This window comes from Megalopta genalis, chromosome 2 (genome assembly GCF_051020955.1).
Source record: "Megalopta genalis isolate 19385.01 chromosome 2, iyMegGena1_principal, whole genome shotgun sequence".
Classification (NCBI taxonomy): domain Eukaryota; kingdom Metazoa; phylum Arthropoda; class Insecta; order Hymenoptera; family Halictidae; genus Megalopta; species Megalopta genalis.
The window spans coordinates 13,976,848-13,994,635 of NC_135014.1; the positions used below are offsets into that span (position 1 = coordinate 13,976,848).

Here is a 17,788-nt window from a genome sequence, read left to right on the forward strand (position 1 = left end):
CGAGCCGAGACCAATCGGTTTCGAGACGGTCGATCGAACGAGATCGCGACTCCGCTTCTCGCGAAACCATCCTCGACGATTTCATCTGGCCCGAGAAACAAAGAGACGAGAGAGAGAAAGAGGGAGACACGAAGAGAGAGAGAGAGAGAGGATATAAAGAAAGAGAAAAATATAGAAAGTGAGAGAGAGACAAAAATAGAGAGAGTAAAATAGAGAGAGAAAGAGTGAGAGAGAGAGAGACAAAAATAGACAAAAATAGATAAAAAAATAGAGAGAGAAAAATAGAGAGAGAGAGAGACAAAAATAGAAAAAATAAAGAAAGAGAGAGAGATAAAATAGGGTGAGAAAAATAGAGAAAGAGAAAGTCAAAAATAGAGAGAGAGAAAGAGAGAAAGAGAGAAAGAGAGGGAGAGAGAGAAATAGAGAAATAGAGGGAGAGAGAGAAATAGAGAAAGAGAGAGAGAGACAAAAATAGAAAGAGAAAAATTGAGAAAGAGAGAGAGAGACCAAAATAGGGAGAGATAAATAGAGAAAGAGAGAAAGAGAGAGAGAGAGAAAACAGAGAAAGAAAGAGAGAAGCGACGGAAGAGAGAAAAATAGAGAGAGAGAGGAAGGACGGAAGTAGAGGAAGGAAGGAACGGTGCACGAAAAACTAGATGGCAACAGCGGGAAGATTTAGGAAGAGACAGAGAGGGAGCCGGCCGCGCCGAGATAATTGCCGAGGCATCTCTTCGCACCTCATCATCGTCATCAACGGCCGCCTCGCGCTCTCGCAGTTGTCGCGGCCGACGAGGGTGGCTAACCGGACCACCCGTTAACGCTCTCGATCGGCTCCGTTTTCTTTTCTCATCGGAGCCGAGAGAGGGTTCTTCGGCGCCCGTTCTCGCTCCGAAGCCGAGCGGATTTTTCTCCTCCCGTCGCATCGTCGCATTGTCGCGTGTTCGCCGGCGACGCGGAGCATGCTGGCGAGCAAAGCGGAGCGGAGCAGAGCAGAAGAGGAACGCGCGCCCGTCGAAGAGACCGCAGACGCCGGGGCACCGCGACGCTCTTGGAATGCGAGCGAACCGCACGCGAGCCGGACCACACATGAGGCGGGCGCTCCTAAACGACTATCGTAAAATACGATAATGCTCGTCGTTCTCGCGCGCCTAACCGGGAATCCAAAGTAGAACGAGCGCGCGAGCGCAAGAGGAATCGTCGCGAGGCTAAATCCACGGCTCGGTTACTAAATCGTCACGACCAGAATTACCAAACGGCGCGCGCCGTGCACTTCGGAGGACCAATGTTCGATCCTCGGCAAGGAGGCGATCGTTCGAGCCGGAATTCCGGCGGTCGAGCAACCGACCACGACGAAGAACCACTATGATCCACGACGAAACAGCGGTCCCGGTCACGTGTGAGGCCGCGAACGCGCCGAAACTGTCTAAATGAACGAGAGAGAGAGAGAGAGAGAGAGAGAGAGAGAGAGAGATGCGAGCACGCGAAAAAACCGCCGGAAGAAAAGGAAAGAGCGGCCGCCGCAGAGAGACGAAGCGGAACACTTACGAGTTGATTCTGATAGGCGGTGACAGCGGTGAATATGGCCTCCGGGAATATGAAGGTCTTGTGAGGCTCCTTCTCGAGGTCGGTGATCGGCTTGGCCGTGCCCGAGTCCGGCCGCTTCACCAGGTGGATCCTTGGCTGGTATTTGTGCATCGAGTTCAGCACCAACTGCGAATCAGCAATTCCGAATTTATTAGACCACGGTGATCTCTGGGCCGGGGTTTTCTTCTTTATAAATAATTCGACGCGGTGGACCGGATGCCTGGACCGAACCGAGTCTAGAGTCGGAACAGCGAAAGGCCACGAATTAGGAACACCCGGTTGCTCTCGCGCGTTCCTCGCATAACCGTCCGAAAGAATCGCTTTGGCTTCGTCTGGCAGCGCGCAACACTCTGAATACCAAATGAGCCTCGCGAAGAACCGCTGACCCGATCGGAGGAGTTCCTATTTACGTCAGTCATCCGATGAATTAACACGTTGAGCGCCACGCGTTTTTCTAAAGCAATCCCGTTCAGGCCACGCGCGCCGCTTTTACGCGCTGGTATTGTAAGGCCGGTGTTTCCGATCGCAATAAAAGATAGTTTACGTTTGTATCGTGATACCTATAGGTATTGGTTCAACACGTTACGCGCCAAGTCTGTTTTGTTTTCTTTACCGTTTGGCCCGCTCAGATAAGATTTCTTTGAAAGAACACGTTACGCGTCAAGTCTGTTTTGTTTTCTTTACCGTTTGGCCCGCTCAGATAAGATTTCTTTGAAAAAAAATTAACATTATCGAATTTCGGAAACAATTAGCAGTCCATCTTACAAGTTGTGACAAAGAAAACATTCCACCGAGCAGAATTGCAAGAAGATCCAGAAAAAAACACAAACTCGAAAGAAAATCGGGAAAAGTCTCTGAAGTTCGAAAGTACTGTAAATTGTGTTATGACAAAAATGTAAGAAAAGATGGTAGAGTGATGGCAAGGAGAAAGACCAAGCGTGTTGTAACATTTTGTAATACTTGTAAAGGAAAACCATTTTTATGTTTGCCATGTTACAATGAATCCCATTAATCCTGAAATGATACCAAATTAAGTAAATTTTAAATATAATTTCTGTAATTCCGTAAAATAGTGTAAAATTTTAGAGTTCTCATGTTACACGCTGTCAGCCATCGATGGTTGACGCGGCCTGAACGGAAAGTCCAGTGTCAGCCACCGATGGCTGACGCGGCCTGAACGGAAAGTCCAGTGTCAGCCACCGATGGCTGACGTGGCGCTCAACGTGTTAAGGACCCTGCTGCTGCTGCTGCTGCTGCTGCCGTTGCTTGCGGTGGTGGTAGTGTTGTTGCCACCGTCGCCGTGGCATAATGACGCGGACCGAACAGAGACAAGCGCGTGTCCAAGGAGATTCGACCAAAGAGACGATATATGCTGTGCCGACGCGAAAGCACGGACGGAAAGGAAAGACGCAGAAAAGCTGCGTCTTTCGACCCACTGGCGATGCTCTAGCTGCTACGCTTGCGACACGTTGGGAAAATACGGCAAGTGTACCCATTGCTGTGGGTGTACGCTACGCAGCGGTATTTTAGTCCGCGGGATTAACCCTCCGCTGTCGCGCTTCCTGTGCGGACCACGTATGTCATACCGGGTCGCTGAGAACCCGTTCAGTTTCCAAACAACTGTCACTCAAAGAATAGCAACGCACGTCGAGACAGAAAAATTTGAGAAAATTATTTGAACGCTTCGGACCCCTTCGGTTTCTTCGTTAGAACTTGATATCTCGCTGACAAGTACAGTGGCCCATAAAAGTGTTCGTATACATCTTAACATGCAATAATTGTTTGAAAATTGAACTAAATTACTTGAATTTTTTTTTAGATGGTAGAGGGTCCAGTCTGCTAGATGACTGAAATGCTTTTTCTTATAATTTTGCTATTACTTGGAATGAAAAGGAAAAATTAAAAAGCCCCGTTTTTTAAAACCGAAAATTTAAAAAATATCTTTCGTGGACCTTGGTGATTTATGTTGAACATTTTATCGGAATCGGTTCATGTTGTTACGGGTTACAATAAATTAAAGACCGCAAAAATCACGGTTTTATCACGATTTTGATAAAAATGCAGCTTTTATAATCCTTCAACGCATGCAACTCGACTCTGGATTAACCGATTTCGATCAAATTTTCAGCACGCATATAAGTTAACGAGATCTACAAAAGGCATTTTTTTAAATTTTCATTTTCGATAAAGAGGTTAAAAAACGAGGGTTTTTAATTTTTCTTTTTCATTACAAGTAATAGCAAAATTAAAAAAGAAAAAGCATTTCAGTCGTCGTCTAGTAGATTAGTCCCTATATCGTCTAAAAAGAATTCAAGCCATTTAGTTCAGTTTTCAAATAATTATTGCATTTTAAAATGTGTGATAGACTGTCTAAATCTGATAGACTGTGTCTAAATGTGTGTTTGATAGACTAGTCTCCCTATCATTTAAAAAAAATTCGGGTCATTTAGTTCACTTTTGTGGGCCACTGCATATTGATTTAATTGTTCACTTCATTCCTCACGCGGCAGTATCACTTTTTCGACAATAAAAATGATCTAATAGAGATCGACGATCTTGCTATCGCATCGCGCGTGCACTATTTCTACGAAATGGTCCAAAAATCACTATCTCATTTCAGAAGATCGTGTATTTTGCTCCTAATCATTTTTGCAATTTCCTCTTTTTTTCAGAAATAAAGTTCGACCCTCCGCTGTCACACTTTCTATGCTCGGTTCGGCTTTCAAACAACTATCACACAAAAATTAGCAGTACTATCGAGACTGAAAGATTCGAGAATTTAATTTGAAGATTCTAGAGCATGGTTCCTTTATTAGAACTCCATATAATAATATAATATTTATTAAACAAATACTGGGACATCCAGTATACTAAACGACTCCTAATCGAAGCTGCTTCGCGACTTCAGTAATTACGAAATCAAAAATGTGAAACCGATCGTTTGACCGGCGATGACAGGTTCGGTGTCAACAACGTAACACCGCGGTAAATCGTACACCCGCAATAATAGGTGCTTTCAGGCTAATTCCACGAGGACGCGGCTCGTGCCCGAAAGCCTCGAAACTCCGCGTAAAAACAGCTAGGTGTTCGCGATCTGCAGTTGGAACGAATCGAAGATCGGCGTCGCTCGAACCGGTCGCGAATGTCGCGATACGGACCGATCGATTTGGTCGTCCGATCGAAGGCGAGTCAGGGCAAAAGGTACTCACGTGGCCGTGCCTGTCCATGTCATTGTTGGTCAGCTTGACTTTCTCGAAGGAGACGACCTGCTTTCGTAGCTGTTCGCCCGTAAAAGGCGAATCCGGGTGGACGTAGAGGCGCGCAGGTGCCGGGGGATCGGCTTTCCCGGCCACCAGCCAGGAACTCCTGTGATAAGCGTACCGATACCGCTTGTTGTCCACCGGAACGATGTCCATCAGGACCGCGTACCGACTGTCCGCCTTCAGCCCGTTGAACGACACTCGGCACGTCGGGAACATTCTCCTGCAAAAGAAACCGCCGAGTGAGCACGATGCGACAAGATCGAGACGAGCGATCTATCGCGATCGGTAGGGGTGCGCTGCGGTGGGTGCCCGATATTTCGAGTCGGCTTCTCGCGTTTTTTATCTCGAGCACCGAAATTATCGAGATTCCCGAAAACTTCGGGAAATGAAAAAATCGCGCAATTAAAGGAATCGCGATGTCGATTTTAATTACAATTGCGAACTTTTCTCACGAAAGTATGTACTTTCTTTTGTTTCCATTGTAACATTCTCGCGACGGAAAGCGTAGCTCCGCGTCATTTCAAAGTCTTTAGCTGAATACGCGAAACGTATCGAAGCATGATTCACCCTCGGATAGCGGGCGTTGAGTCGGTTTCGATCGATATTCAGGAAGATTCCATCCGAATCCTAATTTTGCGACAGTTATTTGTAATTGTCAAATATTAATGTTGATTCGAAAGAAAGGATGTAACTTTGGTCCGAGTAAAATGGGTTTGCAAATATATTAGGTCTACCGAAAAGTTCTGTCCGTTTGAGAAATGAAAGGAAACAATAGATTTTTCATAAATTCAGTAATATTTATATTGTACAATATCATTTCCGTCGTTACTTATGACCTCTTGCCAGCGTGATGGCAATTTGTGGGCAACATTTTTCGAAAATATATGCCTCAAATGAGTATGTGCGTATCTATTGAAATTTGCAATGACATTATCAGACAGAACTTTCCGGTAGACCTAATACAAATGAATACAAAGCTGAGAAGAACGGACGAAATACAACAGCAGAAGCAAGACCAAAAAGTGGCACAGTCGAAGCACGGTAAATTCTCCCCGATTGACGCTCAGATTCTGCACAAAAATGGACAATTTGGGAAGAGGAGATGCGATTGTTTCAGCATCGCAGCTTGTTTTCGTGGTTGCTGACAATCGGTAACCATAAAAACGAACTGCACGGTTTGAACAATCGTATCTCCTTATCCCAAATTGTCCATTTCTTTTTTTACAATTTGAGCGTTAATTGGGAAGAATTTACCGTATAACCCACAACGATGAAAACATATAAGAATTTGAAATTTTCCAGAGTACCCGAGGGACAAATCCGGGACCCCGAGTTCCCGATATTTTCGGGTCTGGCGCACCCCTAGCGATCGCGTACGAGACGCAGTTGATTGCGAAGCAGCGAGGAGCGGAGAGGAGAGGAGAGGAGGCTGGTGGTGATCGGGTGTCGGACGAGTCCCGAGTAGAGAGGCCCGTTCGCTGTATACACGGTCGAAAGCGGATCGTGCCAATTTTAGGGTTAACGTGGTGACGGCGAGAGCGGTGTCGGTGGCGCAGTGGCGCAGTGGGGCAGGGAGGGTAGCCGGCCGGAGGATCAGGCTGGCGCGAATGTTTTGCCTCGGAGGCCAAACATTAATACCGTGTCGGGCCCCCCGCTGCTCGACCACTAAAACGCGGGGACACCCGCCGATCTTATCTACGTCTTCTCCTCGGTCCTTGTCGACTCGGTATGCATTCATCCCGCCAGCGCCACGAGTGTGAGTAATGCTTTTATTTATCAAGCCGTCCTTTGTTAATGAATTGAACTCGGCTCGCGGGAAAAGGTGGCCCCCTTCGATCCACCCTCCGTCGCCCTCCTCCCTCGCCGCCCTCCGTCCCGCGCGACTCCCCGTGCCGAGCGACGTCGGCCGAGGAACGCCGGCCGTGTTTCTTTCTTCGCGAGGCGTATCGCGGAAACCGGGATTCTTTTCTCGTCGACGCGGTCTCGTTAAGGCGCGCTCGAGAAAGCTTCGCGAATTCCCGCCTTCGGGGAACACGTTCACGCCCACGGCTCGCGCGCAACCCGCGCGCACCTCGGCGCGCGGCGCCGCGACCGAGACCGAGACCGAGAGAGAACCCGGATCCGTGGCCGAGACCGCGACGAAGACGGGGATGGGGCCGCGGATGGGGATGCGACGAAGGAAAGAAGGCCGCACGCGAGCACGAGGGGGTGGTTCTCCGGCTCTGCCCTTCGGGTCTCTGCAAATAACAGCGAAGAAGGGAGAAAACACGGGAGAAGGGGGGGAGCGCCGTTGCCGAGGGTGGTGGCGAAGGGTCTCGGCGGAGGATCGAAGAAACGAGCCACGCTAAGTTGACGGCCGAAGGGAGCGACGAGCAGCGTCACGACGCAGATCTAATTACTAACGCGCGACTAAGCGTGCACTCGAGTAGCGGAGATCCCCTTCGGGAGCCTGCGGAGCACCCGAGCTGGGCGGCTCGCCGCCTACACCCAGCCGAGATGCGGCCTCCGCTTCGCTTCGCTCCGCGTCGCCTGCACACGCTTCGAACCGCTGCGAGCTGCCGCGAGCCGCGCCGAGGCGGCCAATTAGGCGCGCGTCCGCCGGGTCCCACACCGCCGCCGCTTTCCGCTTTACCCACTTCCATTTCCACCCCCGGACAAGCAACCGCCATCCCTCTTCTCGATACGCCTCTAATTTAAACGCCGCACAACGCGGACCGTCGATGGACAAAATTCAAAAATGTCGCTGCTTTGTGTCTGTGCCGATGTGTTCAAATTTCTAAATAATATTATTTAGCGTTTAACAACAGAATGTTCGAAAAATTGAGCGGAGTTTAACCCTTTGCACTCTTGTAGCGACTCTATGGCGCCATTAAAAATTGTTATTATCACGTTTCAAAGTAATTTTAATATTATCAAATTTCTTTGTATTAAAAAAAAAACTGTAAAACGCGTAGCTGTTGCGTGCGTCACAAAATTCAATTTCGTTATAGTAAATTCAATTTCACTTATAGTAATATAAGATTTGAGGACAGCTATTGTACAAATAAAAAAGATTGCTGTATTATATAACAATAGATATGGTTGAATGAATACAAATTAATGCAATAACATTAATAATTATCAGTGAAACAAATTTCTTACGCTTAGTATACTATAAATATCAATACAGTAAATTCTCCTTAATTGACGCTCAGCTTTTACACAAAAATGGACAATTTGAGAAGAGGAGATACGATTATTCGATCCTTGCAGTTCATTTTTATAGTTGTTGACAATTCGTAACTATAAAAAATTGTCCATTTTTGTTTCCAAATTGAGCGTCAATTAGAGAGACATTACTGTATCTCGAAACGACGCTATATGGCGCCGTGCCAAATGTCAGAAAACACTTTAATCAATTGATTAACTGTATCCTAATCTTACAAATTGCGTTTACAGCTTTAGGCGAATCTGAACGTTTTCTCACTAATATATGTTCTTAGCAGTCAAATTAGCAGATTGGTAAGTTTATTTATACTATTTGAATTTTCAAGGGATACGTCATGCATAAAACTACTGTTATAACCTCAATAATACGCATTTATTCACTTTTACTTTATATTAAAAATACGGTCGATCTCTCCCGTAATTATAGGTATAGACCGACCATACTAATTCGGGAGAGTTCGACGACAGTAATTGTTCATCCTTCGACGGCATTTTTACTCTTCTATCTGGTTTTCTTCAAAGCGAATTTGCTTTCGTTTCATGTTGAAAATAGTTTATACACCTGAACGACCCCTCGCGAGATCTCTCGTGTTTCGATGCTGTGACGAACAATCGACGAACAAATCTGAACAATCGGAAAATGAAGATGTTCGGATAAAGAAGGTTAGAACCATAAATCTAGAAGCTTTTGAAGGCAATTCCGATGTAAAAATTTCACCAGAAGATGTTGAAAGCATACAGCAATGTACATACCGCGGTCTTACAGTAAGCACACAGGAAATAATATGCAGTCGTTTAAGTGTTAATTTCCAAAGAACTCCGTTTGTCTTGGCGAGACAACAACCGTATTCTTTCAACGAACGGTATGCACTTAATTTCACAAACAAGTGCAACTGTCACGGTCAGAAAACGCGGTAAACAAAGAAGAACAAAGGAACTACAAAGAAACATAGGAATGTTTCAATTAAAAGGGGGAAGAACGTGAAGAAACGCAGAATACAATTACAACAATCATACGACTCGAGCAGAGATAATCCAGTTTTACAAGACAGTGGCACGTTATTAGACGAATGGAACCAAAATGAATGCGTGAGATGCAGAGATGAAAGTGATGACTGGCATGAATCTGTGAGATGCGATCGTTTGGTATCACGAGGCATGCTCCAAATATGAGAATTTTTGTAATTTATGTGGGAAGCTGAAGAAGAAAATAACGTAAGAATTACTTTCTTTATTTATAATACTTTTTAGAAGCTACAGTCAGGGTTATTTTTCGAGGTCGCTCTCACGCGTACTACAATCATTTCAAGCATGATCCATTATTATTTCCAAATATCCAAAATCATTTAACAGAACTATTTCTTTTAAAATCGAAAACCAACAGCTAAGAATATCTTAAACAAAATTGTTCAAGAACTACAATCATTTCATACACGATCCATTATTATTTCCACATATCCAAAATTTTTAAACAGAACTATTTCTTTTTTAAATCGAAAGCCGACTGTTGAGAATATCTTGAAAAATTGTTCAAAAACTACAACAATTTAAGTTTTTCCAAAAAAAACCTGCCGGTAGATCCGTTAAATGATGATTTTATTTGATCCCCATCTTCCTTCTTTTAATAATTTTAATAGATTACAAACAATACATCATCGTCTTTCCATTCGTCTAATTTCCCTACTATTTCGAATTCCGCCTGTTCATTTCTATCAGAAATGCAAATCATTAATACCGTGTGCATTGCAAATGCAAGTCGAACCTTCGTAGAGAAATTAAACGGGCACTTATGCCGCGGATGCTAAATAAATAAATAAATAAATAAATGAATAAATAGCTACCTCACTGCAAGAGCCGTACAAGTATCTAATTTTGTGTCGCAGAGCAAATTGCGAACAGTAATCACATAGATTGTAACTAAGAGATCGTATTTGAGCCGCGATGAGAAAACTGTCGGCAAATGGGTCTAGTTAAAAGGCGCTCTCGGAAGGCGGGAACGGGCGGAAAAGCGAGGATCGGCGTGGGTTTTTTTTCACCGCTCGTGTGATCCTCGCGTGTTCGAGATCGTAGGTATGCAGAGGGATCGATCTCGAGGTTGCTCGGTTTCCGCTGGCAGCGATCCGACTAATCGACCGAGGCTCGATACAAGCAATCTAACCGGTCGTTCGTCACCGCGCGAGCTTCACCGGAGACCGCCACGATCTTTTAATTCTCGCCCGGTAATTTCTTGCTCGCGTGCGGACCTTTCGAAACCGAATATTGAATTCGAGAGGTTGCGAAACGCGACGCGCGTCCGAGACGCCGCGGCTCGTAAACCGTCCTCTTACCTTCCAGTCTTCGTGATGATCATCTCGGTGCCCAGCTCGTTGAATTTGTCCCACAGATCTTTCGTCTCCAGGTGGCAGACGACGTGCCTCAGCTCCTCGCAGTTGGACCGCTCCTGGAGAAGCGGGTTCACGGGGGATGCGGCTTTGCCGCTTGTGCTTCCGGTGTCGTCGGTCTCCAGGTCGTCTTCCGCGACCATCGCCTCCTGAATCGGCGGTGCGCCGCGAACGACGCCGGACACGCTCGGTTCCCTTTCTGAAACCAGCGCAACGGAAAAACAAACACGCTTAGTTTCACCATTCGATGATGCGCCGAGCCGGAAGAACGGCTCGACGGGGATGAAGAGGAAAAGAAAGCCGTCTCGCCGTTTTTGTCGAATAAACGGCGAGGCGGCAAGACAATAACACGATCGACATGCGTTGGCTTAGGAGGCAATGACCCGGCCTTCGACACCTGACGATGCTTCTCCTTGCACATCGGCCAGGTGTCTATATATACTGCCGCAAATTTGATAACGTGGGATTTTGTCGATATCGTTATCGCTTATAGACCAGTCTTATTCAGCGCCCTTGCGCCCATACGAAGCCGTGCTTCCATTTCATAGTCTCAGTGAAGCCGTGCTTCACTTCGTAACAAATTCGTAGCCGTGCTACAATTTATACGTCGAACGGAGCAGTGCTCCAAGAATTGTAAACGAGGACTGTGGAGTCCAACAAATAAATCGTTGTCGTCTCCTCACGACTTCCGGCGGGTATTTTGTGCCGTGCGCAACAGGCAGCAAACCAACTATAGCATTGTGCTTGTTTAACTAAGAATTATGCACGAAAATTCTTGGATGACTTATCTTAATTTTAGGAATTTATATTACCCCATCTTCGAATTTTTTTTAAATCTGAAATTTCCAAGCTATTATACCGGCGGCAAACGAAAGAATCATATCTAAGATCTGCGGACGGCATAGTGTTAACATCGAGCTAACATTTCTACAGGAAATTTTTGAGGAAATTTCTTCGGTCAAGCGTATAGATTGATTAATCAAAGATCTTGTCAAGTGTAAATTAAATAGCACTCGGTACTTCTAGTGTTAAGGTAGGAACGTGTCACTTCTGTTTAATTAGCAGACCGCGGATCTTTGTGCAAAATAAAAATTGTTTAAGCTAATTGCAACGGTTATGAGTTACATGAAAACGTCTGTTCTCTTCGAGTAATCGTAGCAAGTTGAAAATAATGTAACGTCATTCTTGAACTTTTCTAGTGTCGTCTCAGTTTTGTATTTGACGTATTTGTTTTTTGCACAAATGCATAATACCGGCAGTCTACTAACTTAACGAGAAAGCACTGCCAAAGGAATAGCTTGCGTTCTCTTTTTCTTTGAAATCTCATATTTTATATTTTTTATCTTTTAACGGCACGCACTTTTCGTATTACAGAAGAAACATAGAAAATAATTAATAACTACGGATTTTTCTAAATCTGAAATTTCCAAGCTATTATGCCGGCGTCAAACAAAAGAATCGTATCTAAGATCTGAGGACGGCATAGTGTTAACATTTTAATGGCCGCACGTCTACGCGGTGAAAGGTCGTCAAGGGCCGGCGATATTGACATTGGACCACAAAAGTGTTTCGTGCACCTTCTAAAACGCAATAACTTGTTTAAAACTGGACCGAGTGACTTGAATGTTTGTCAGGTGATAGAGGGACTAGTCTGCTAGACGATGACTAAAATATGCCTTTTTTAAATTTTGCTGTTACTTGGGATGACAAAAGAAAATAAAAAGCTCTCGTTTTTTTAACTTTTTTATCCGAACCTATAACGAAAACTTAAAAAATGCCTCTTGTAGATTTCGGTAACTTGGTAAAAATTTGTTAATAGCACGCAAGACAGCTTTTCGTACCGACTAGCTTTTGCGTAAACATTTTCTTCGCAGCTTTGACCCATTTCGAGGTATTCAATTAGACGAAACACTCTGTACAACGCGAAATGTCCGCTTCGTTGAGAAGTTATGACGAAAATAGGAATTGTGAAAGATACGATAACGCTAATATACGAGAGACGAATTGATTACAAATATTGTTAATTTAATTTATTTGTGTGCACGGGTGAACAGCCATTTTTACAATGCAGAACAAAAAGTTAATATTAACATCGACAAGGAGTCAGCAGTTTAGGTGAACAATTTATGTAAACTCGTTTTGAATCTCGTAATATTTGTTGCAAATATGTCTATTTTCTCGCCGTTGTCATTAACAAGTCGAAGTGTCCTTATTTTGTTCAGCATCGCCTGCGAAGAGATTGAACAAACGCGCAACCAACCAACCGAGATCAACGATAAATTCAATAACTCGTCGCAGTCGAATTTGTGTGAACAAAAACGGTCGTCACTTTCAAATGGAGATGATACAGGTACACATATTTAGCACAAGTATTTTTGTCATAATTTCTTAACAAGCTATTCGTGGACTTTTTGTTATTATGCAACCTTTTTCGCCTTATTTTTAGTTGCAGAACGTTCTCCCGATGTATGTACGGAAAAATGCGAGACACGCCGAATATCCCGCCAAATGCTACGCATTGCGTAGGTAAGTAAGTAGGTGGTTCACAATTTACGAGCCTTCAGAACGTACGAGCTCAAAAATACAGATTTACTCAGAAAACTAGAATGTTGCTCTTCTGAACGTACTTGAGAGCTGATAAATTCCAGCACGCACGTTCGAGTCAATTTCGTACCTTCGAGCCAAATTACCGCTATTTTGTCTGCAAGTAATGTAATCAAGTGATCGCATTTCATCGCCGGTAATTGTAATAGAATTGTTCCCCTTTCACGCGCCATCGAAACATTTAAAGAATCGTACACTATTCTATTCTGTGAACCATCGCACAATGTTTGGACCTCGAAATCGTGCTAACAGAATGATTAATAAGTTACTACGAAATCTGGAATCACCTTTATTTCATCACTTTTTGCATAAATTTGATTCGGTTTCTCCCTACGCATTCTCTTGTACTAGAGAGATTTTTCGCGTGAATAAATGATACGAAATGAAATGGAATGGAATGGAATTAATGCAATTTTGTTGACGGTAAAAGACGCGATGAAATTTTTGTACAAGAATACAATTATTTTTTCGTGGACGTACTAGGCTGGTGTACAGTGATTCCTCTCTCTAATTCGCGCTCAAATTGCGCACAAAAATGGACAATCTGGGAAGAGGAGATACGATTATTCGAGCCTTGCTTCGTTCGTTTTTATAATCACTGATTGTCGACGACTTAAAAACGAGCCTTTAAATAATCGTATCTCCTCCTCTCAAATTGTCAATTAGGGAGAATTTACTGCACTCGTAGCTTTGAACTAAACGATGTTGCCCTGACGCATATGTACAGAATAAAATGGACCCCCTATATTACTATATATCGTACATTACTATACTATCGTACGTACAGTACTAAGTACATTACTATACAACGTACCCAAACTGTACTAAGAAATTTAAGGAATTTACGAACAATAGCGATAAGATATACACATCTGCAGTTAACGTTACTAAATTTAAAACAAGTCTATATAAACTGATCACCTAATTTTCTGATCCCCGACATTCAAGATAAGATATCTCGTTTCTGTCATTGTAAAAGTGAGCGTTATTTCCTACATATAAATAAATCGAATTAAACAAGCTACTCTTTTGTTTTGTTATTGTAAAAATGTATATATACATGTATATATAAATAAGTTAAATAAAATTAAATAAAATTAAATTAAATTGCATACAATTTCATAAAATTAAATCAATTAAAATCAAACTGAACCAAATGAGATAAAAATAAATCAAATTAAATTGAAATAAATTAAATTGAATTAAATAAAATCAAAGTAAAGATCGAAGCAGGCCCGATCGAAGGCGTAGCCAGAAAATTAGCCCAGAGGAAGCGGTTCGTCCGTCGACAAGGTTCTCTTCGTGTCTCTGCGCTTCTTTCTTTTTTCTCAAAGACGTAGTTACGTCGTCGCGGAACGATCGGGGTCGAGTTTAGTCGGTCGTGGACCGACTTTGGAGAAGCACGCGGTGAAAACGACGTCAGAAGAGCGGAATAACGACCGATAAGTCGATAGATCGTCGGTAATTAATTGTTGCATAGTTATCGGGACGAGAGGAAACGTTTGGCGTTGCGTGCGAGTAATCTCGCAGGTATCTCGGTATATTGAAACGTTTCCATCTGGAAGCGGTAAACGCTGCGTAAATACAGAGCCGGCCGGCCGCGAGAATCTCCGGGGATGTTTTACGAGTGAAACTAGCACCGTCGAAGAAAATTGCTGTTATCGCATGTGGTAATTCGTTGCTAATGCCCTGCGCGACGCGACGCGATGGGACAAGCGATGGGACGACCGATGGGACGACCGAGAGTCGGGATAAGCGATGGGATAAGCGATCGGCCGAGCGATCGGACGATACGCGAGGACAATGAAGTCGATTCCGCCGTTAATTGTCGGCGGATCGCGGGACGGTGCTTGCGTAAACGTAATCACGAAGGCGGCATGCACGGAGGTGGACAGAGAGGACAGCTGTTTCCGGATTCGTTGGTCCCTGGCGACGCTGCCGACGAGAGCGACGCTTCTCCGTTTCCGACCAATCGGAATCGTTCGATCGCGTCCGCGACACGTTTTCCGGCGGATCCGAGTCGACGCGCGGACAGCCTCCCGTCGAATATCGCAAAAAGAACGATACGCAAAATTTCAATTTACAAGAGCTTTAAAAATCAAATGGAACGGAATAGCCTCGGAGATTATGAGGAAATTAATAAATAGCGTGCCTAATCGTTTATCAGAGGTAATAATAGCCAAGGCTTACCAAACGTCTTATTGATTACTGATACATTTGTTATCTTATTATAGTTTATAATAATATCACTTCGTTTATATTTAGCGCCAACTTAATTTCCAAAAGTTAAACATGGCAGAAAGTCTACGTTAATTTCATAATTGTGTAGACACAAGTTAAAATTGTTTAGATCATAGGTATTGTGGAAAGTAAATAAACATATTTTTGTTACCAATTCGTAATGTAATAACTTTTACAGCGATCTTTTCATTTTCATTCACTGAAACTATGTACAAGCGTCAAATTAAATACTGACGCGAGTAAATTCTCCCTAATTGACGCTCAGATTGTACACAAAAATAGACAATTTGAGAAGAGGAGATACGATTGTTCGAGCCTTGCGGTTCGTTTTTATACTTATCGATTGTCAAAAACTATCCAAAATTGTCTATTTTTGTGCACAATCTGAGCAACAATTAGGGAGAATTTTCTGTCTAATTTTCTGTCTACGGGCGTTTGGGAAAAATTCATAACATTTAAACTAATTCATTTCCGACCTTAGAACCCTAACATTGCTTTAAAGGGGACACAAAGATGCATCGATTTATGGAAAAGTAAACACAATTTTACTAATAAAAAATGAAGACGATCTTGATCTTTTTATTAAGTGAAAAGTTGTTTACTAATATTCTCGACTGAAATTTATTGTCACACGATTGCCGACTAACTTTTGTCCCAAAATCTTTCTCACAAGAAATGTGTGCGTAAAATCGAAACGATCGTTTGGAACATACGAATTTTGGGGCAAACGAAATGAATCGACGCTTGTTTGAAATATCTTTTTAAATACATTCTTTAAATCAATTATCCGCTATACGATGCCTGCGTCTGAAACAGAACACGAGTCGGTGTTTATATCCGATGATTCAAGACGCGGTTCTTCTATTATTAAATTGCATTGTTTTACGTCTCTTAAATCATGTTTTCTGTATTTTTGCTTGCAACGAGATATTATTGGATCTGACTCTGTAATAAGTCGATTTAACAAATTCCTATTGCTATTTATCCACGAGTTACGAGACTACGAGTGGAGACTGCGCATAAGGCGGCCTCTACGTTGAACGTTGTAATAATGATTTCGACTATTTTCTCCATTTCTGGCAGCTACATTTGACGCGATTACGAAGTTCAACATGCTCCCAATAAATGCAGAATAAATCAGGGAGCTACTTTTCGATACGTTCTTTTAAAACTCGTGTCGAAGTTGATAAACAATTAACATACAAGATCGGAGCAAACTGTCGATACTGTACAAAAATTGTTCCGCAGCTTGGAAGGTCTTACAATACAGAACATAATTCATAAAAATCGAATTAATCGGATGAACATTCGACGAATGGCGCGTGCTTAAAGAACTGCGCCGATAATTCAAACAAATACGAAGCATCATTTCTGACGACAAACCGAAATGTTAAATAAAAATTCTGAACACGATTCAAATCTACGTTCATTTGTTAGTATTTCGAGATACGATCAGCTACGAATTTCAGCCCTCGGTTCTTTTTACTTTTGTCGACTGCTCGTTACACCGCGCGTCGTCGCGTCGCGTCGCGTCGGCGCGACGTCGGAGACCGCGGAACCGGGAGAACCCTGAACCCTCGCGGCAGATCGCAATCAGCGGCGTTCGCATAATTAATCGATGCCTCGCGATTTTCAAGGATCGTTTGCTTCCGAGCCCGCCGATCCTCCGTCTCCCTTTCTCCCGGGACGGGGAGACGAACGCGGCGAACCAAGGCAAGGATATAATAGTGGCAACGGTAGCGCGGCTTCCAAACAATAATTATATAATTATCCACTTAGGGCCTAGGCCGCTTCTTTTAGTTTCGCGGTCTCGTCCGGTGTCAGCGTTACAAGCATCACAACTATGTTTTCGTCCACTTTTCTGTGTATTTTAATGGAACAATAGAATCTCGCGAACGAATTTCGTTTTCTGTTATACAACGTTATCGTTAGACGGCATTATCTTTATGCAAAATAAAAATTCTCTGCATCGACCGCAAGGCGCAAGAAGCCAAGTGCAGTCTTGTTTCGCTCTTGAATAATTTCAACACCGAATTTACCTAAATGTTGGAGGGCTGGTTAAATAACTTTGTCTGCGTCGTGAAAAGTGCAGTGGGTAACGAAAGCATTCGAACACATTCTACGCCATATATTTAAATAAATATACATCGAAGGGAAGAAATAATTTATTGACACGTGGTAATATTTCGACGAATATTCTTTAGCTCGGAACGACGGACAGAACCGATAAGTGTATTCGAAATTATACGATTCCGTTTATAAAATAAAACAACTCGTTAATTACACACTGCATAAAAAATGTTTCCTCACAGGAACGAAATGGTTTCGAGGGGGCTACGAGATGACGTAATTCATTTTTCTGCAAGTGGACGCGTACGTACTGTAAGTCGATCTTCATTTGTCCTGTACACGTCCACTTACAGAAAAACGAATTACGTAGTCTGGTAACCCCCTCGAAACCATTTCATTTCGGTGGGGAAACATTTTTGACACAGTGTGTAATTAACG

At 43.4% G+C, this 17,788-nt stretch overlaps 1 protein-coding gene across 5 annotated transcripts in view; it reads right to left on the minus strand.

Moving 5' to 3' along the window:
• Nucleotides 1–17,788, minus strand: part of LOC117219298 (uncharacterized) — a 42,157-nt gene that overhangs the window by 14,605 nt on the left and 9,764 nt on the right. For all 5 annotated transcript variants that reach the window (XR_013032651.1, XR_013032649.1, XR_013032650.1 and 2 more), the window contains exons 2-4: nucleotides 10,382–10,634; nucleotides 4,794–5,067; nucleotides 1,546–1,710 (exon numbers count right to left, since the gene is read on the minus strand). Coding sequence is in view for 2 of the 5 variants with exons in the window: in XM_033468337.2 (XP_033324228.2) it covers nucleotides 1,546–1,710; nucleotides 4,794–5,067; nucleotides 10,382–10,634 (692 nt within the window). In the remaining 3 variants the exon portion in view is untranslated. The remainder of the gene's footprint in view (nucleotides 1–1,545; nucleotides 1,711–4,793; nucleotides 5,068–10,381; nucleotides 10,635–17,788) is intronic.